This window comes from Mugil cephalus, chromosome 22 (genome assembly GCF_022458985.1).
Source record: "Mugil cephalus isolate CIBA_MC_2020 chromosome 22, CIBA_Mcephalus_1.1, whole genome shotgun sequence".
Taxonomy (NCBI): Eukaryota; Metazoa; Chordata; class Actinopteri; order Mugiliformes; family Mugilidae; genus Mugil; species Mugil cephalus.
The window spans coordinates 8,155,495-8,177,722 of record NC_061791.1 but is presented as its reverse complement, the minus strand read 5'-3'; the positions used below and the strand labels follow the sequence as shown (position 1 = coordinate 8,177,722).

At 43.7% G+C, this 22,228-nt stretch overlaps 1 protein-coding gene across 1 annotated transcript in view; it reads left to right on the top strand.

Moving 5' to 3' along the window:
* Positions 1–22,228, top strand: part of exoc4 (exocyst complex component 4) — a 112,515-nt gene that overhangs the window by 13,628 nt on the left and 76,659 nt on the right. The window contains exons 9-10 of the mRNA XM_047575100.1: positions 8,131–8,276; positions 8,774–8,862. Of these exons, the coding sequence (XP_047431056.1) occupies positions 8,131–8,276; positions 8,774–8,862 (235 nt within the window). The remainder of the gene's footprint in view (positions 1–8,130; positions 8,277–8,773; positions 8,863–22,228) is intronic.

Genomic DNA, 22,228 nt, shown 5'->3' with positions numbered 1-22,228 from the left:
AGGAGCCTACTCAGCACTGGCCGCTCCTTTTGGTCGCGATCTTTATGTTTGCCCCTCGTCACTTCTCGCCTGCATTTGCTTTTCTTTTGCATAACCGTGCAATTTAAAAATGACACGTCTATAACTGGTGCAAAGGCTTGAACAGAGAAGCTGCTCATTTGAATTTTATTGCCAGAGAGAGAGACGCGTTGAAACTTTTACAATTTCACTATTTTAACACCCCCTTTTAATCATCGCAGTCCCTCGTCGGTTCACGTATAACAAAAATAGGTGTTGTTTCACCCCTTCCGCGCACACACACACGCACTTCGAGAGGTTGAGAAACCAGTTTGACCTTTCCACATCACATACCAGTAGACGGATGCTGGAGCTGACAGAAACACGGGGTGCACCCGGTTACAAGGCCTCGGTGGAGGAAACGCCGTTCATCAACGTGTGACTGAGACCCAGTGGGCTAAAAACAGGGGAGAAGGTAAACAAGCTTTTGAAAGTCGGGGTTCGTGTAACGGTTCTAATCCGTGTTCAGAAACGCTTCTCCTGGTTGTTTATTTCAGCGTGGAAGTATTGATTCAAAGCAAAAGTAAATAAATAAATAAATAAACGATGGTAATCAGCTGTATTGATGCCAGAAGGAGTGTTTTAGTGCCACTTCACGATTTTTCAAGTGTCTCTCAGTAGAATGTGTGTGAGTATATCTATTGATTATTTACACCAGTATTGAATTTACATTTCTAAGCACAGGCAGTTCAAATGCTGTACTACTCTCCTCTTTTCTTTATCAATGACTACCTCCCCACCCTCAAATTTCCATTAGAAAATAACCAGCTTCCAAAGCAGCCCGGTTTATCAAAGAAATCACAGTGACTGGAGTTTGTGTGTACCCATGAATGTTTAAAAAGCATCTCTTTTTAACTTTAAAAATAAAAATGCAGCTTGGCGCGTTTAATGTGATGTTCTCTGAAGTCAAATGTTTGTCAAAACAACATTTTGTGCCAGGAAAATCCACAAATTTCCACTGAATTATGACCAAGATGGAAGTCACAATACGCTATCAGGTAATTGGACGACATAGCTCATAAAAGACCACGGTTCGTAAACCTGTACATGCATCCTTAATTAAGGCTGCCCGGTTTGGAGTGTTCGCATTTGGCACAGGGCGTCTCCGGCTCCTGACACCGTCGCCTTTTGACCTTGTCCGCCATTCAGTTTCCAGCCTTAAAGTTTGATAATTAGCTTGCCATTTGCGCATTCTGCGAGGATTTGTGGCCGCGCGTCTGCTTGCCACGTCCGTTGTCTGCTCCGAGCGTGTGACCGGAGTGCAAATCACACTTTTAATGAGTGGCTTCCTCTTCGCAGGCACGGAAATGTGAGACTGCATTAGAAAATATGGACAGATGCGCACTACCTGCACTTTGATTCCTGGATCATGGAAACTTCGCTAGAGAACTCGAGCTGTCTTTTAACATCTTCTAAGGATCGGGATGAGACTGGCAAGGGCTTAGCTATTTTGATCTAGGCTCTACATAAAGATTAAAAAGGATGCTTTGATACGATTGATGTTGCGGTTCCTCTCCCTGCTTTAGAATATGTTTTAGTGAAATCCCGCCTGTCTCGTGGTGTCTGAATGTGTTCCTGATTACGTTCCTGCTCTTCTGGCTTCTGTGATTGAGAAGAGAGTCCATAGCTCAATTTGAATTTTCTCCATGAATAAGTCTTCTTATTGCCATAGATTAACCAAGACAAAGGGGGTGTGTTATGTTGGTGTCAAAAATATATAAATATACAAGTGGCTTAAATATGCACTGTATCCTCTCGGCTCATCAACGGAGCGAAAATGAGGCGAATTGAGCTGCCAGAGAGCAGCCAGAAGACAATGGGCTCTTTTAATTAGATATGAAGTGCAGACATCGCTACGTTGTTCTCGTCCAACGTTTTAATCAACGTGTCACATTTATTCTGCCCTCCAAAGCACTGTCATATTTACATATTGCTGGAGAGCAATGAAGTCTTCCATGTCCTTGGTGTTGTAGAGTCTCCTCTTCCTACCATGCACCCCCTCGTTCCTTACGTCTGCCGCACTGAAATCGCTCGAATGCCGTCGCGTGATTTCGTAGCAACTTTCTTCACTTGTTTTGGAGTCGCAAAATATTTGGTTGATTAGACATTTTTTATATCTTTTTGCACGGCCACCCTACTGTTGCACATGTTTGAAAGAAAAAATCAATATTAGAACCTGTGTATTATTGAATAGCTTAATATTGGATGCAAAATGATAATGTAAATTTGTACAGCACTAGGCTGAGTTTAATATAGAACACATATAGTAGGTAGTTAGTAGATTAATGTGTCCATCAGTTTGGGGGTCCTTGGCCTGAAAAACATTGAAGACTCTTACAGTAAAGGGTCTTCTATCACCAAATGGAGTAAGACAAAGGTGACAGACCCTGTGACCCACTGAAAGTCCTGAACTGAAGTGTCTGTGGCAGTATTGCGGTGGAAAGTGTAGCAGTGCACAGTTAGTGACTGTAGCGGGTATTTCTACACCCACCAATTATTTTTCGAGTAGAGAAGGTGGGTGGTGGGTAAGCACAGGTTCGCTCTTCATTTTGCAGCATACTGTTTTTATGCCTTTTTATACCTGTGGCACCTGTGGCTGGTTGCATTATTTATTTCAGCATGTTCACCCAACTCATGCTTGTGAGTGAAATACATCAAGAACTCCTTGGGGGGGACTGTTTGAAATTGGACGCAAATATTCACTCGTGGATGAACTGACTAGAATTTGGTAGACAAAGGTCAAGGTTGCTGTCCCCTCAAATCTACCCTCTTTTTGCGAATGCAGAGAAGTGTTGTAGTTGGCAACTTTTAGCATTTATGAACTGCAATTTGGGTGGTTGGCAAGGAATTCACAGAGTATTTCCTCTGCTAGAGTTACAAGTAAACATTACTGTGCTTGAACAAACCATGAAAAGACAGATGACTCCATATAATGCGTTTCTACCTAATGGTACTCTAAGTGTTTTACAGTCACGATAACACATCTACCCACTCTTTCACACAAGCGCACACATATTCACACACCAGCACCAAGCACCAGTCTAAATACTAAGCCATGGCCAAAATAAAACAACTCACAATCCATCCATCCACCAATCCATCCATCCATCCATCCATCCATCCATACAATGTGTGGTTTTGATGGTAGTTAAATCTAAAGGGTTCATTTGCCACTAAAAATATAATAATTATTACATATACCATATAGATAAATATGAAAATAACTCCTTATAACACTTAAATGATAGAGCTCATCAATAATTTGAGCAAAATTTAGATCTGTTTAGCTCTTTAGATAAAATCGAAAGACAACATGGACTCCTTGACACTCTACAGTCTTTATAGAGAATTAGAAATTTAAAAAATATATTTGTTCTTGAAGGACTGTAGAAACAACATTATGTTATCCCCTCCTTCCACAAAATGTGCTGTGGACAGAGCAAGGACGAGATAAATAAAAAGTGTTCCAGATGCTGTGCAGGCACATCTTCTTCTCCTCCGTCAACGAGATAGCCTTCAGAAGATTGACTAGATGTAGGTGTAGGTGGGAACCCCTGCTGGTTAGCAGGAGTTCAGCACAGAGAGAGCAGTTGTGGCTGAAGCTCTGTCAGAACTTGTGAAGGTTATTGAAGTTTCTGGAACACAATCAATACAGGGTGTGTACAGATCCCTTTCTTTGACGTCCAAGGACTTCAAGCAAGCAGCGAGGGATATCAGTCAATATGTTTTGTGACAAGACACCAGCCAAAGGATTTAGTGGGCAAACGGCCGATTCCAATAAATACCTGAGTAAGAAACAAAGTGTTGAGATTGTTCTCCCGGCTGCTTTTAAAATGACTTAATAAGAGGGGAAGGATAGAATGAGGGAAAGAGGAAATGAAGTGCTATTTATTTCTTTAATTTCAGGCAATTTCCCGTCGAGTTTAGCCAATGACAAGTGCTCACCTGCAAAGCTTTGACTGATGCTCCCTTAATTGCTCTGATTCTTCGGCTGTTAGGGCTCTAATGGACAGAATGGAAGATGAGTACACACTTCCTCCGAGCATAAAGGGTAACATCGGGGCATTTTAGTTAGGAAGAAATAGACGTAGCAGTGCTGGTAATGAATTACAAAGGCAGACTTCCATTAAGCGTTTCTCCTTTTTAATTTTACTTAGCACTCAACCCAGTGGACTGATTTGAGTTTGGGACGAGACCCAAGCCGTTCGAGTGCAGAACGAGGTTGCCTGAACAGTTGTAGTGGAAATGATTGTCTTTCTCAGGGGAGCCCATTACAGAGATGTGCTCTGCATGCGTACACAAACACGTACTCCACTTGATGCGAAGTCTTGAACTTATTTGGAGTGAAGTCATATTACCCGTGTCTCATTTCTTTACCACCTGTTCTTTACATCCACTGCTAACACAACTACAGTGAATCCTTTTAACCATCTTTCAACCTCTTAGTTGAAGTCACAGTGGAAGTCTGCTGGACCGAAATAGCAACACCCAACACAACCCAAAGCACTTAACCCTAGCTCTAACCCTAGCCCTAACCCTAACATGAGGCAATAATAATAATTTTCCTTATTTTTCAACTGTTCAAAAAGAGAAGAAAGTGTGGAAAGAGACACAAGGTAGAAGGGAAGGTTGTTCACTAAAGGCAGGTTTGGCGACCCAATTCTGGCTCCTTGTTGTCCTTCCACACCAGTGTCCTTGGGCAAGACACTGACCTCCGAAACCAGATTGCTTCTGATGGTACACCGGCGTGTTGATGAACGAGAAGCACTGCAAAGCCCTTTCGCTAACCACGAAAAACAGTTACCATTAGCTACATTATTTACTCTACTACTGCATCATTTCCATGAAATCCCATTTCTCATTCTCCAATACCAGTTGCCAGACCTTCACAGTGCTCCGGGTCTTCACTAAATTAGCACAGCCTCCCATTTGAGACTGGCCTGTAGGGTCCCATTACTTATTAATTCTGTGGATCATTGAATCTGTTGACTTGTGTCACTTGTGTGTCTGTGGACTCGATGTGATGCCCTGGGTACAGTCACCGAGGCAGCTCTTGGTTTCAGCACCTGCAATCATGCTGCTGTTGATTGCTGAGTTGGCTGCAAAGGACCTTAACCTATCCTGGCTCTTCGCTGCCTTTTGTGTTCCCATTGTCTCCTAATTACCCAGCTTTAAGTGTTTCCCTGTATCGTTCCATTGTCCCGTCTTTTTTCATTCGGTGCCTTGTGCGACCCGCTAATCTTTTCCACACCCTTGCTGGTCGCTGCTCTTTTGTTTTTGTTTTTTTCTAATCAGTGTGAGCGCTACTCAGTCTCCTTATTTTTCAGTATTCCTTTGTCATGTCGAAGTGTGCCTCGGAGATGAGATAAAACACATTTGCCATTAATAGGATCTACGCCTGGAGTAATAGTAGATTTAATAGGATTTAATGTGCTTGATGTGTCCGGTAAGAGCCGGAGGAGACGGGGTTCTGTGAGTGGTTTAGGAAGTTTGTCAAGTTTGGCTCATTGTCTGATCTACAAATTACCATTGGTAGATGGAAGATATGGCGACGTAAAGTTTTTTGTTTCATTTAAAAGATAAGTAATTCCCTCACCCCCTGATATATTTGGTACATTCAGTGCTAGGCAACTAGTTTGTGGCAACGCAACAAGAGATTCTCTGCTTTTCAATTAGCTACAAATGACCAGGGCACATTACAGTGGTCACATAAAAACAAAAAAATAGCAAATTTCAACAAATAAATAATTTTAATTAGGTTAAACAAGACATGTTTTACAGACAAACAACAATCAAGTATTCTGTCATGGAAATTGTCTTTTCTCTTTCATAATTAGTTGCACTCTGCAAACAAGAATAAGATGTATTTTCTTCGTATTGGTGGCTTTAAGCACAGCTTATTCACATATTCACACTAGTTTGGCTTTGCATAAAGAACCAATGAGCCACTTTAAATCATGAAGAAAGGAAATTAGGATTAGGGAAAATCTCAAGCGATATTATCAAAAACCTCACTTGACGGTGTTAAATGAGCAAATTCTAATTAGTGATTTAACTTGGTCTCTTGTATTCTCTCCTTTTTGTCTGCCTTACTTTTCCTGATTAACATTCTGCCCGGTTTTCACTCTCCACCTATAATCCTTCGCTCTTTCTGTTCCCCACAACAGCTTTTTTTTTTTCTTTCCCCCCGTCGTTATCTCTCATTCTTTCACTCCGTCCTTCTGTGTTACATTATGCCTCCCGTCCTCCTCTGCCTCTATCTTCTCCTCGGTCCTAGTAGTCCAGTTAATTGCCTCCAAAGTTCACTCTGTCTCTGGGCTAATGCAATTTAAGTAGGGTCGGAGCCCCTTCATCAGCCCAGCGCTGGCATTTCATTAAGTCTACTTGGGTGTTAGCTTGCGAGCAAGTGGGGGTTTCGCTCCATCAGCTCATCATTAGTAATTAATACACTGATAGGATTAGCGGCGGCGTGAGGCTAGTGGCAAGCGGTGGCTCTGGCGTTGCCAGTTGGAGAGGGCACGTGGGATACGGCCTCCAGCGCTGCCCTCTGATGAGGGGTGATGTGTTAAAAAGTAATTACATGCGTGATGAAGGATTGCGTTTGGCATTTGTATTTACATGAACGTTTGAACTCGTTAACTTAACAACATAACATGAGGAATAAGTTTAGAAACTTTTCTAGTCATTTTCCAGTAACGGATGTTTTTTTTTTTTGTTGATGTTCCGCTGAAACCTTTGAATCGGCAAACAAAGATTTAACCCAAACGCGCGCATGTGTGTGCACTCCTATCAGCGTTAGCATGTGAAGGCTTCCCCATGCGTGACGGGGTGTGGGTGTGTGGGGGGGGAGTGGGAGTGGGAGGCACTCCGCTGTGTTAATTACATCATTATGGTTGGGATGGATCTCCATCTGCTCAGCCATTACTCCTGTCCCATTCTGGGCTGACCCACACTGCGCCTCAGAATTAGACACACACGGGCTAAATGGCTCTGCTAAATTATGAAGCTATTAGATATGGGAGGCTATTTTAGAACATATGTATTCACACAGAGAGGGGAATGGAGAAGGGACGAGAGAAAAGGGAAAGATGAACCGAGGCCGACGGAGCAAGAGAGGGGAAAAAATAGAAATGTGAGAAATGGGAGATTAAGCCCTTAGAGATTTTGAAAAATGAGAGCCAATGAAAGCAACACGGGGAATGTGCAGATAGAATGATAGAGTGGAGGAAGTGAACTTTCTCTGTCAGGCCCGAGTTTCAATGTGCTTATTCTCGACTATTGTTAGAAGTTGATAAGATTTTTATGAAGCGTGATAAGACGTTGATGGATTTCACCATGGATCATGTAGACAGATCAGGGAAATGGAGGACAAGATTTTTATATATATATATATATATATATATATATATATATATATATATATATATATATACCCCAAAAAGTTCTATCAAAGGATTTGAATTGGATTAGTGATAGTGATTAGTGACATTTTAACACTGTGAGAAGTACAAAACCCGCAATGAAACAGAATAAGTCAGCAAAATGTTTGGGCATTCGGGAAATCATCAGAATAAACTGGTGCGAGAGAAATGAAACAGTTCAAAGTTTCTCTCAAAGAGACACTGCGTGAAACGTTAGGCGCGTTTCGCTAAGCGAGTGTCAAACCGAAAGATCCAAATGTTTAACTCGGTAATAGCAGCTAATGGGTTCAGTTTAATTTCACAGCAAACTCCACAAAAGATGGAGCACAGCCTGCTTCTTTTCTCTCCTAATCTGTATCAGTACACCTGCTGTACAAAGGCTAATGGATAAAAAAAAAAAAAGGTCCTCATGAATAAGCTGACAAGCGAACGAAGCAGAAAAGCCGAGTTTAAAGGATATGACTGTGAGTAATTAATAAGACTAAGCACTCCACGTAGCAGCGTCTGAGGTGAAATGTTATCGGGATGAATCACAACAATGTGATCCGTTTTGAAACAACAACAAAGTAAAGTGGCTTACGATCGCACGGTGAAAACGTGCCGTCGCTGAGCTGTTAACCGAGTGCTCTTTTTTTTTTTTTTGTTCCGGTAGGTTCTGCTCATGGAGTATCTGGACGTGAAGAACAGCCGCAGCGCCACCGAGCCGTCGGCTCAGCTCTCCTACGCCAGCACCGGCAGTGAGTTTGCGGCCTTTTTCGCGAAGAAGAAACCACAGCGTGCCAAGCAGTCGCTCTTCAAGTAAGGCTCACTAAGGCTAAAGCTAAGGCTGCTTCAGTTACAAAACCTGACTTGTATTACTTATTCTGACCTATTTGTCTTCAGTAACTAGATGTATACTGTGTGTGCAAGACCAACAAAAGTTAATGACCACTCGTTTTTATCTATAGTAAAGAAAGATATGGCAAAGGGTAACAAATATTAGTACATACTAATGAGCAACGCAGCTGTAAGTGAGAGTACACATAGTTTACGATGAGACTGAAGGGGAAAGACAGAAGAGAGGATAAATTGTGTCACTGGGGTTTTAATCAAGTTTTTACGTCGCAGCCAAGGGCTTCGGGTCATCCGTTAATTAGTCTGTGAAGTTGCTGGAGATGTTTGTGACCTTTACAAATAAGCAAACATATTCTTGATTCAAGGGACGGTGAAGAATCTCTAAATATTGGTGCTGTGTTAGACAAATGAACATATTGGCCCGTGCGCTTCTTTATCGTACACTTGTGTCTTTTGGTCAGGTTTGAATCATCTTCCCATGCCATCAGCATGAGTGCCTACCTGAGGGAGCAGAGGCGAGAGCTCTACAGCAAGAGTGGAGAATTACAAGGTGAGGAGGGGCGGGCGGGTGGAGGGAAGGATGCTCTGAGAAATGTGGATGGAGCTGGCTAACGAACGGACACACTGGAGAAGCAGAGATGGGATAACGTGACGAGAGGGGAAGGAGGATGACAGGGCCAGAAGGTGTGAAAAGTATTGACAGAAAGGCGAAAAGAGGGGTAAAAGAGGCAGGGGAAGGAGAATAAATTGGGCAGGGTTGTGGGTGGGATGATGTTGGAGAGAAAGGAAGTGTGCAAGCGGAGCAAATGAAATTTTTAAATCCACAAAGTGGCTCAAAGAAAGAGTGGAAGGTGGTGGAAATTGCAGATGGGACGCATGAATGGGGAGCTTTTTTTTTTTTTTTTTAAAGAGGCGGCGAATGGAAGAAGGTGAAGGAAGGAGACTGTGATCCGGTCGCGTTCAGCTATGATAGAGGCGTCCGCGTGTTCCGCGAGTGCTCGGCCGGGGCGGCGATGAAGAGATTTTTTTATTTTTTATTTTTTTTATCCGGAGGCGAAGACTGCCCGCGCCGCGTTTGATAGGAGGGGCATGTTCCAGTTCGAGGAGCCGCACTTAAGGAAAGAAAGGCGGACGACGGGAGTATGGAGAGCGAGGCGGCGGATGGAGGACGAGATTGACGAGATGCAGAGAGCGCGGTGACTTTGCAGAAACGCGCCTGCGGGGAGAGGCCTTGAAAAACTCTCGCTCACACATGAACACACACACACACACACACTGACACACAGAATAGCACAGTGAGCGAGCTGCACAGCCAGACCCTGGAGAGTCTAAACTGTTCTGCTGCCCTCACTTCTTCTGTTTCTTTCTTTCTCGCTCTCTGTTCCTCTGCCTGTGACCTTGAGGTTTCAATCAACAATGCCTGACAGCGCTGTTTGCTGCTTGTCTGTTGCTACCCCCCCCCCCCCCCCCCCCCCCCCCGCACACCGAGCTTGTTGATACTGTACGAATGAAAGACAAAAAGTAGGATGTGGACCGAGACAATAACGGTGCTTTTAATTTGTAAACACAGCTCCATAAAAGAAACCTTTGGGAATATGTGTTCAACTAATTATGACCATTGGGGGTAAAGTGTTTAAATAATACACAGTTAATTAGGCTTCTTTAGCTATTTAACTAAACGACAAAGAATGGCGAAGAAACAGCGATGGAAGACATTACATTGCAGACTGTAGTTATTTTCTTAACTGAAAATGCCACTCATACTCCACCGAGTCTGTAAATATATGCAAAAGGTTTTTGCCTCAGCCCCCCCCCCCGCCCTCCCCAAAGCTACAAAAAGAACAGCATTGATTAACTGTGGATAAAGGAAAACCCCAAATGGTCTTCATATAACGGCTCACTTTTTTTCTTCTTCTTCCATCTGTCGGCGCCTCGGAGAGAGAGAAGGTGGAAAAATATTTTTTTGACTGACTGAATGCCTCGGAGCGTTTATAAGAAGATGAGATTTCTCTGGGCTTTCATTTCACCTGTCACAATGCGTAGCAGCGGCCACAAGCCCGGGCCAGGGCCTGAATAGCTGAAAAGAGATTGAAGGAGTAAGAAATCATTTAGAAAGTGAAATAAGTCGACTGTGATGCAGGGAGGGGGGGAAGACGGGCGGAGGCGGGGAGGGGGGCGTAGGAGGAAGGTTAAAAGTCATTGTTTTCATCAGGGTCCAGCGAAGAAGCCATTAAGAGATTTCTGAAGGAAGAAATTAGAAAAATATGTATTGAGACAGTGTGGAAAGGGACTTTTTTTTTCTCTGTCTCTCTTCAAATTAAACTTACCGTTGGGAGAAAGGGAGAGGAAAGGAGTCTGAAATGAGAGATTGAGTTGATGAATTCTCCTGGCTTTGGGATTACTCAACACTTAAAGCTTAGTCATGTGTGTCTTTCGGTCTCTCTGCGTGGAGTTTCCTAAACTCTTTCTTTCTTTAACGGTCTGCTTCAAGTCAATATTAACTCTCACCAACACTGCCCTGGAAGTAAGGGTTTGATTGTTCGTTTTAAATCCAGCCATGCACCGTTAACAAATGCATGAATATGGTAATGCACAAAATAAAATACAAAGTCACAACTACAGATTTGTATGTAGTTGGTGAACAAGCTGCTTTGCTCTCTGGATTATTATTCTTTTTGGACATCCATCAATATGGAATTTCACAGCTAATAACAATATCCATTATTTACGTTACAGCTGAGGCCAAAGCTTCATAGCAGCTTACTAAGCTGGTGTGGAACAGCCGTGGACTGTATATAAAGATGGCTGAACCCTCCGTAACGCCGCCGAAAATGGGCATTTAGGTGAAGCCTGAGCAGAGGCCGTGGCAGACAGCAGGTGTTCAAGCAGCCGTGGCCTTAATTATGCAATATAATCTGTAGGCCTTGATAAGAGGATGAGTTTTATAAACATTTACTCTATATGAACTTGTCATGGGTAAATTAGCTATACAGACCAAAACTGGCCCTCGGGTCAGGTTGCAACAGTACCAGATTGTTAACATGGAGGTTTATAGGGATTGACTCGCTTCCGGAGACGGCCTCAAGTAGCCGTTTGAGATAATACAGCCATTTTTTCATTCATGATGGACCAAAAGAACTTTAGCATGTAGTACATTCAGTTCCAGCTGGTCTGCGCATTTTGAAGGAGTCTTTTTATAGGTTGGCTGAGCTGCACCTGTGCATCTTCTAAAACGTGCCATTTAGGGTCAACTGCCACCAAAATACTACAAAATACTTCTCTGAACCGTAATAGGTGGATTAGATTTCTATGTTAGGGTGACGTGGAAGCTACAGCACCAGTGCAGAACCCTACACAGAGCCTACGCAGACCCTAGCGCCAGAACTGATGTGCACTCTGCAGAAATGTAGGTGCGAACTATGAAGATGCAGAGCACATGATTGATGCGCTTGGTTATTGCGTATTTCCGCTTAGAATTTCTGGCTGCTTCTCCGTCCTTGATTATTTTGGATCAATAACGGTGGAACACATTGAGGGAAGCTTAACTGAGGAGGTTTGGAGATGCAGACATTAGTATGACTAGTCTTTGGCGAAAGTTTGGCGAAAGTGAAGCAGAAACGAAAGAAGAAACAAAAATTAACAACAACAAAAACACACAACTAGTGTTTGGCTATGTGCGTAGCTTACGGCGCCTAGGTCCTATTGTATTCTAAAATTCATTAAGAATTCCACCTACCGGAGCCTACCTGCACACCTATTGAGCTTTTAAATATTGTGTTGCGGTATCGGTGCATCCCTGTCTACCATGCTGAACATAATGAGCTTGGAGCGCTTACTGTATCCATATATGTATATATACGGTCTGTAAGTAGAGACCAGAGTAGTGGTATTAATATAAAATGTGTAATTTTATTGTAACACAAACGCGCTCATAACTCTAATGGGTTTGAAATTAATCTGTAATATTTGTAATTTAAGTCGCAGGAGTGTTGTACGGACCTGCCGTATATCATTACACACATGTCATGCGCACGGCTACGCTAGCCTCACATACACATGCAAACACAGAGGGGGACTTAATTGCTTGCCTTCTCATCTTGTACGCTTCAATTAATCCAGCGCTTCATCTAAAGACTTTATTACGGCTCCATATGTAGGCACATCTGGAATATGTGATCTGAACGTATGTAGCGAGACCGCCAGCTAGAGTGTCTCTTCTGTGTGCGGTTGTTGTCGTATCCTTTGCAAAGCTCTACTTCAGAATCAAAGGACCTCATCGAGATTCAATCACACTCCCTATGAATAAATGATGAAAAAAAACTATTTTCCAGCTATAGATGTGTATAGACTATATCCACATGTTCCTCCGCGTGTCTCCGGGCCTCTAGACTCTTATGTCGCCGCCCTCTGCTTTTTTATTACCTCTCTGTTGTGTGCAGGCATCGGGGCACACCAGTGGTCATCTGGGAGGTGAAGTGTGAATACATCTCAATAACTACTGTAGTCTTGCAACATGCCGTAATGCATTTACAGCCCTTTTTTTTTTATTTTATTCCTCTTTGTGTCTCGGCCGCTCATTGTGTTTTGCGCGATATTGCCTTGCCCCGGGGCACCGTTTGAAGTGACAATCCCCCCCCCCCATATGGCGCCTCTACACAAAGCCCGCCTGTCACCACACGCTTGCCCCGGATACGCACGCAAACAAACGTACGTGCTTTAAGCTTATCAGTTTCCCCACAGGCGCGTGCACACACACTCCATTCCCAACTCCGCCACCTCTGACCTCCCCGCACTCCTAAGATGTATTCATAATCAACTCGGCTCCAAATCTATTTCACACATTCCCTGTTTTTCTTTTGATATTCAAATGGGTTTGTTCATAGTGTGTCTGGCAAAGAAAACACTCTGGCTGAGCCTCCCTGTGCAAGCAATCTAGTAAAAAACAGCTCTCCTTCTACACACCCTTTAATACCGGAAGTCTGAGGTAGAGAAAATAAGCCAGTGTTGTATTAGGGGCTTCTTGTTTACGTATAATAGCATCATATTCCCATGACAGAGGCAGGAGCAGGGGAGCGTGGGGTGACCAGAAGTGGTGTTCCTTGTCAAGCAGATTTGTACACCTCAACGGCGAGGGGAGGGAGAAGAGGTGCAAATGGAAAAATGTCTGTCTAGCGGGAGACACGGGGGGCGGGGGGGCGGAGGGTGGGACATTGGAGGTGGGGTTGGCAGATGTTCAAAGCCACGTGTTCATACAAAGTGTTTGTGTGTGTTTGCCAGGTAAAGAGGTAACAGACAACGCAGTCCTGCCAAAGTGGCGTGTGATTTATCACTCTTTGAGGTTTTGGATTGTTGGAATGTGTTTTCAGATCGGACCTTTCAGAATGGAGGGGGGATTAGAGCAAAGTCAAATCGAAATAGTTAAGGTTAGGGCTCAAAGTCAAAACATGGTAAGGATTACGGCCCAAAGTCAGGAAATGGTTAAGGTTATGGCCCCACGGCTAGGGCTAGGGCCAGGGCCAGGGCCAGGGCCGGGGCCAGGGCCGGGGCCAGGGCCAGGGCCAGGGCTAGGGCTAGGGCTAGGGCTGGGGCCAGGGCTAGGGCTAGAGCCAGGGCTAGGGCCAAGGCTAGGGCCAAGGCTAGGGCTAGGGCTAGGGCTAGGGCTAGGGCTAGAGCTAGAGCTAGAGCTAGGGCTAGGGCTAGGGCTAGGGCCAGGGCCAGGGTTAGGGTTAGGGTTAGGGTTAGGGCTAGGGCGAGTAGTCAGTAGGGGAGGCCTTGACTGCCACCCTAACCCTAACCCTAACCCACTCAAGAATAGATCCTTTTTCCATTCATACGTGTCCTTGGGAAAACTAATTAATGTTTCAGGAAAAACAATTTCAATACAAAAATCACCTCTCCCTAGATCACTCTTCAAAAGGAATTTATTGTAGAATTACCGTCTTGCCTTTAAAGCGACTCTTTTTCCAATCGTTCATTCTCCTCATTGGTTGGCGGATTTCAAGTATAATAGCTGCTCACTCATCTTGTGAAGCGATCAATAGTTGACTTCCCCTGCCCTTGCAATTATAATTTATCATATTCATAAATGGAACCTTAGATGGAATTGAACTTTGTCGGAGAAAAAGTCAATAATTATTATAGGATTATGACGATGGAATGTCGGAGACACCTGCTTAGCTTCTATCGATGCCCCCTGCGCTCATTTTTCATTTCTTTCCCTCCTCTTCTTTTTTTTTTTTGATGCTCTGTCACAAGTTGATGTTTCATACTCGTCTTTCTCTTTTTTGGTGTTATATTTCTGTCGCTCTTTGCCCCTTGAAGATTGGAAATTTAATAGATGTGGATGCGTGGGTGTCTCAGCACGGGCAACTCGGTAAACAAATCATAAGCAAATTAAAATCTGTCAGAGTCAGCGGCGTGGACGACCCGTCGTACATGAACGTCGGAGAAATTATTTGACTTAATCTAATATTTAGACAGCGCAGGTTTCATTCAGTATGGGTTTCAATTACATAAATATGAACTTGTGCCATTGGTTTTATATATTTTGTTTTGCTTGATTGCATGATTACATTTTAACTGATTTATAATTCAACTTTAAGTCCTCAGGCCTACTGTAATGGGATATTGTGTGTGTGTAACAGAAAAGGAAATTTCAGATTGCATTACGCCTAATGTCTCTCCTCCATAACTTGTTTACATTTCAGATTTGATCAGCATAAATTATTATTCAGAACTTTAGAGGGTTTTCTTAAATATAATCCACATCTGCATCTAGAGAACAAGTCAGGAAATATGTACTAAATATAGTGACACAACATTACTAAGTCTGTTTTTAGATGAGACCGTCAAATGACCATCATTTCTATTAGAACATTACAGGCTACACATCAGTTACTCCTGACTGCTTTCCCACTCGCCAGATGTGGGCGCGTGTATACATACAGCATGCATGCCAAGTCGTGTCAAATGTGACACGTACAACACGCTGCTCTTGAATGACACGCTGTAACGGAGTCTACACTCGAAGTTCTGCACGCCACAGGAACATCAGTGGAAAATGACACGTTTCGCTTCTCGCTCCAGACCTCCATGAATCACTTCGTTCCAGCCGTGACAGAGCTGCCGCGTTTGTAGATAAAAATCCAAGCTACCTCTGTTACCTGACAGGCCATTACTGTGAAAAGTCTTTATTTGTTCTCACCATGAAAGCAAGTACAGAGCTCATTTGCATATTATGGAAAACACACACACACGCACACACATACTGTACTATTACTGCAGGCACCTTAGCTCATCATAGTTACTTTGTATGTGTTTGGTCTCATCATGTTCAATTTGGCTACACATACTGTAGATAACGAAGGTATTGGTTGAAACTACATCAGATATGTGATTCCAGCGCCTCGTCCTCCAAGACACACACACACACACTTACATGCACATTGTTGGATTCTCATCTGCTGTGGGACCAGTGATTAAATCACAGTGGTTCTGTTGCTGAAATTAGAGCGGAGCCTGGAAACGGTGTGGAAAATTAGCTATGGCTTATCAGAATAATATTGGGTTTTTATTAGTAGGGTACCTCACTGAGCCTCCTGCTTATGATACAGATGGAAATAATGTGCGATAATGGAAAATACATCGCAGACATTATTATTTAATCTAATACTACTCGAACTAAGCCTTTTATAAAAGATTTACAGAATTGATCCAAGTTGCTGGCATATTGCACCCTTTGTCATTCAGGCAACCATCCATGTCTCCTTCACGTATTCCACGGGTGCACGGGTTGCCATTAAAGTAAAACGGTTTATCTCCATGCACTGAATTGTTGTATATAATCTAGATGTGTGTGCTTGCTTATAGGCAAAGAGTCAGACATCCCAAATGCATGTGTTTGCGCTGCAATGATAAAAATCTCCAAAATGTAAACCATTCGTCATGTAAAACTGACTTATTTGAATAATTAACATGGTACAAACAGCATGTTTTCTTTATGGATTCAGAAGAACATTTATCCCTCTTGGTTATTCGGATAAGCCATAGAAGAAAGAGAACCGAATCAATGTGCATTGGTTAAAATTGTTGGTAGACATCACTTTTATCCTTATGTGTTGCACCATGACGGACTAGTGTTTTAATACTTGCTAAAAGGATACTTAAGTACAAGTAGAGATAGAGCAAGAGACAATTGTGTATAAAACTAGAAACTACTGCCGTTCAGGTGAAGTATAAGCACCTGTAGTTGGGGCTATTTTTGTTTCTTTCTACGGCATACAGCCATCATATCAACCATAAAACTCATCCATCAATCAACCTGCATGATGCTCTGTGTGATGAGCTATTGCTTGTTGTGGGCACTAGGTCTCCAGGGGCCTAAGGGATGGGATGTTTTAAGTGCGGCGAAAAGGAAACAGAGTGCAGTGGTCTTTGCTCGGCTGAAAACACACCTTAGCCAGATGAGTCTCCTTCAGCCATCGTTGCATTTGACCTAAAATTAAGAGACTTCCTGTTCTTCAACATGATTCGCTGAGCGGTACTTCTTCTCATATTGGGTTTAGATCAGAACAGATGCTATATTGACTCAGAAAGTGGTATCATGAGACTGGGTGGGTCAGGACAAGCTAGCTAGATTATGCTTCAGCAATAGATGTCTTAAATCAAAACCAGTTCTGTCAAAGATCTGTGTTCATTTTTAATTATTTTAAACCAAAAATATCAAGTGACGCCGTCTGGGATAAAGCACAACATGGCAAATGTTGGACGTATTTGATTTTCATAAAACACTGAAACAGACACCCACCACCCCGGCGAAAACGGCACGTACAAAAGTCAAAAATGAAGTGCAAGTGAGAAAATTGGAATCCAGAGGAATAGAAATGACAGGGGGATACAGAGGACAACAGTGGGGGAATAGAACAAGGTTGTAATGGTTTACACAGTGCAGACATTTAATCAGGGAGAGCGCGGCGTATTTTCCCAGCCTGAGGCTAATTTTAATCAGCATTGGTCGTGTCATTATTGGCGGCTTTGACTGTCACCTCTGTGTTTACTTTTAATCTCACTCTTACTGATTGGAGAAGATGGAGGGAAGAACAAATGAAGAAGGGGGCAGAGCGAGGGAGGGAGGAAGTGGGGGGAAGATAGAAGAAGGGCATGTGGGACTTGAGACGGCAGAGACCTTGGCGCGTACACTGGCAGCCAGACTGGTAGCCATTTTCAACATGCAACAGGTTCTTACTTAAAAGAAGAGGGTGTGCAGAGTGCTGCCTGGTTCCCTGCTGGGTCCAATCAAACATGTGATGGCACTTAGTTTTCTGGCCAGTTAGTTCTCCAAGCTCTTTAAACACACTCCCGAAGAAAAGGGATCATCTATTCTTAACCCTTTGAAGGGTTTTCTGAAAGATTTTCTTTATCCGTGTAAGGATCTGAGGACAGAGGGTGCTGTACTCTGTACATATCGTAAAGCTTCATGAGGCTACATTCGCCGATCAGGCTTAACATTATGACCACCGACGGGAGAAGTGAACAACGTTGAGCGTCGTATGACAACGCAATATTCTGCTGGGAAACTTTTGGCAACATTGTGTTGCCGGACACCCTAAGAAAGCCCCATGTCCGTTCTCTGATGAGTCATAATGTTATGCCTGATCAGTGTATATAACACTGAATGGACTGAAGCACTTTGGATAAAAGCGCCATATAACTGCAGTCCATTTGCCATCTCCATTTCAGTTGGTTGATGTAGTGACTGCTCGTGGGTCATGTGACATGTCCTGTATGATTGCTTCCTCCACTTTGGGCTCCGGTTCACTTCATCCCTCCAGAGGTCAGCACTTCTGGTTTGCAGTTTGTGTTTTTTCCGTATCTATTTGGTCCGATTTCCTCTTCCGATTGTAGCTATGAGTTGACGGAGTCGTAAATTAAACGTGGAACTATCGCAGCATCAAACCCAAACGGCTCTTCTGTCGTCGCTGCGTCGTGCAAAGGCAGCTGTGCAAAGGTAGCTTTTGTTTAATTACAATGAAACCCTGAAACATGCGACCAAAGCTTTGAAGTAATCAGCACATAGCCATTAGCGACACTTCCACCGCCAGCTGGCAGATCTAAACCGCACAGACTTTACTTAAGTTTGAAAGACTAACAACACAAATTTGTTTACAATTAATATTCATTCGGCTACTGGAGTGAATTGTTGTTGTGCCGCGACTGTCAGATGTGAATTCATTAAAATCAACACCGTGGAGACACATTGTACGCCACATTGACACTTTTAATAATTAATCCAACCCAATTTACACCTGAATTTATTTATACCCATAACTTATTTATACCGTTTATTCTCAGCTGCGGGGTGGATTCGGTCTCCTTGTCGGCGGAGCGGCAGATATCCCCTCAAATTAATTTTAATAATAGAACGCTCTCATTAAGACCCAATCAGACATGAAGACGGCCTGAGCGGAATGGGATGCCTGGAACTGACCGGAGATTCATGCATTATTGACGCGGGGAAGCGATCTTATCAGATCAGCAGGTTTCAGCTCTGTGACTGTGCGACTACCAGTTTGACTCCTCTGCAAGCACGCACACACACACACACACACACACGCACGCACGTGTGTACACGGAGAATATTACCTGAATTGATCACTCCCAAACTAAATTTCATTGTGTAATAGCTGCAGACAAATGTGGCCATTGAGGGTGAAAATTGGATTATCCGATGTATTCCTTTCTGTTTGCACAATTTAGTTCGGAATGTGCAGCGCTGGCTTACACCGCAGATTAGGGGCCTCAATCAAAGGAAGAGCTCTGCTTCGTTTGTGCATAGGCCAGCAATTACAGCGCACACTAAGGAAAAGTGCAGATATTGCAGAATCGTACCTGTCAAGTTACACCTCGGATGTATTTATATTACGCATTTATGTATGTTCATAGATTTTAGTTGATTTGTCTTTTGAGTTTTGTGAGCCCACGCTGTGCGTACGTGTTTTTAGAGAGGCATGATTTGGGGTCAATCACGCCTGTCGCTCAGTCTGCCTCCTGCCGGTCCCAATCAGAATCTACCCAGAGCGATCGCGGGCGTCTTTGATCCTCCTCCGTCGACCGTTTTCGATAACACACAAAAACAAAAACTTGGAGTAGATAAAAGTCTCATAGCCGCTAAATCTTACAGCTGATGGGGTTTTCTTCTCAATCCCAGAAGCGTTTATTGGTAAATGAATTATAAATAAATATTCATAATGTGTTGACTATATGGGAAAATTACTGATTCATAACAGGAATGTATTGCTGCCACCTCCTAAAACGAATACATGATCCACAATGTATATAGATCTGATGGCAAGAAAGTAAGTAAGATATTTCACTTTTAAAACAGCTGTTATGTTTTTTAGGAGGAAATATGCGGTGTCAAGAAAAAACAAGAAAATCAGTGAAGCCTTTTAAATATTCAACTTGTTCAGCTGCCAGCTGTCTCCTTTAAGGTTATGAGGTTAGTTCATGAAATATTAAATCTACAGATACCTCGAAAAAACACTTTGCACAACAAACTTATACAGAAATCCATTCATCAGGTTGTCATTCGAGAAAGCGTGAATATACCCGATGTTGAAATGACGACAAAATGCATTTAGACCAATTAAAATCAAGAATCAAGAATTACAGGATGCAGCTCAGTTCATGGATCATTCAAAACAGAGAGAGTTACAGAGAGAGGCATTCAGAACCTTAGAGAATAAGACAACTAGGATTATATTTGGAAAAAAAAAACATACATGAGAGACACAGCGGGGGTGTTTGTGTGCAGAAGAATACACAAAGTACAGTATTCACAAAAGAGTAAAGCATGGGAAAGGAAACTGGGGTAGGCGAACTTATCTTTATTGTTGGAATGCAAAGATGAATCCTGGAAGAAAATAAAGACAACACACCCGAAACTATTCTAGTGACAGAAGTGGATGTTTCATCGGGACGGTGGTAACATGCATACGCTCTGCATTTGGAGGGAAAATGATGCCTGGGAGAAAATCTAAACCTTTGAGCTTTGAGCGAAGTCCCACTGAGCACCTGTTATGGGCTGACACGGGAAAAAAAAAAAGAAAAGTCATATTGTTGGAGCTCTGGTTTGGATGAATTGAACGCTTTGACTGAAAGCTTTTAGCTCCGGCTAAAACACGGAAGAACCTTAACAGACTTTCGCCCAGATGCCTGCCAGCAGTTCTACAGGCTGAACAATAGAGAAGAAAAGAAACGTTTTAATATTAAAACATCAGTGGTTTAATTTGATGTATATTTGTGGTAGTACGTGTACACACTTACACCCACACAGAAAAGCACCAGATGTGTGCGACACTGTCTTTTTTTAAAGAAAAAAATTTCTCTCTCCATACAGACGCACAAATTTGCACTTGTGGCCACAAAACAGATTGAAAACCACTCGTAAATTAGGGATTATGACCGTTCCCTCGCCTCCCTGTCTGGCTCTTCCCCTCATTTCGCCCGCGTACGGAGACACGCTCCCCGCGTCTCGGGGGGTGGGGGGGACGCGGAAGTGTGTTAAAGAAGGCGTCACACGTTCATTCTTTTCCCCCCGCCTAAAAAATTCATCACAGGATCAAACCCCGTTTCTCATCAAAACCAGGAAAGTGTGGCTAATGCAATTTCACTAAGTCACTGCCTGACTTGATTAGATGTGGGCTGCAGAGTGCACGGCGAGGCGCCGCGGGGGTCTGGGTGGGTGTCACTGTGCGAGCGTGCTCGAGCATACGGTGTCTGCGCGGTTTGGCCTGAGCTTTTCATCTCGTAGTTGTGTTTGTGTTTAAAACCATATGTGTGTGCATAATGCTACCTGTACCTTCGCACCCCTATACCTCATGGACATTTGCACAGATAGCGCAAATATGCGTCTGCTATTCGGGGCTGTGTTCTAGACTGGAGGAGCAGCGGCCCTCCGGGGGGATTTCAGGCAGATTTGGCCACATTAGAATGTTTCACTTCTTCTTTTCCAGCTTTCGCTTGCCGTCCCACTGAGCACCGAGCCTCCTCCTCGCACCCCTCTCGCTAATCTCGGATCAGACCACACACCCGGGGACGCGAAATCGCACACTTCCCCACGCAGGCACTAAGAAGCGAACCCGCGCACGCGGGTCTCGCTGACAAAAAATCGCACTCCTGCACGCGAGAGAGGACGGCGGTTTAGTGGCACCCTGACCCTGAAGCCGGAGCCGCCCTGTCACGTCTAGACGACTCCGAAAAAACGCCATGCATATTAAAGCCCTCCTATTTAATATTCATCGGTGCCGTGCCCCGTTGGCAGCTGGTCCCAGACCCCACGGATCAATGAGGTCTCTTCCTCGCTGCTTTGTCTGACACGGATGCAGATGTTTAGAGCATGAAATTAAATTGGTCACCGTCATCGGGAGTACACGCGCGCTAGTCTGTTGTGTGTGTGTGTGTGTGGCTTCCGGTTAGAAATGGTTCCTGGAGCGAACAAGTAATGCCGACTTCCCCCCGGAGTCCCTGTCACGTCGATGTTATTCACGGGAACTTGAGTGTTCGCAAGTTGTCGACGGAGAAGCGAAAAGTTCGGGCGGCTCTTTCCACGTTAACGATCGGGGAGCGAGGCACAGAGAAGGCTAGAGGACACAGGAGAGTGCGTCGGCGGCGGCTTTGTTTAGGAGCCTGTAATTGAGTCTTAATGGAATTTGCACCAAAGGATGGGTGAACAGGTAGAGAGACGACTTAGCAACGGGGATGCGGATCCTCCCGCGCCGTCAGATTTCACGGCAGAGTCTCGAGTTTGAAAGTTTTGGGTTGAATGAAAGCCTCCCTTGTCATTTTAATGAAAATACAGGGAGAGTTGTCTCTCGTACCTCTCGAATGAAACTTGTTCCATTAGAAATGCATTGTGG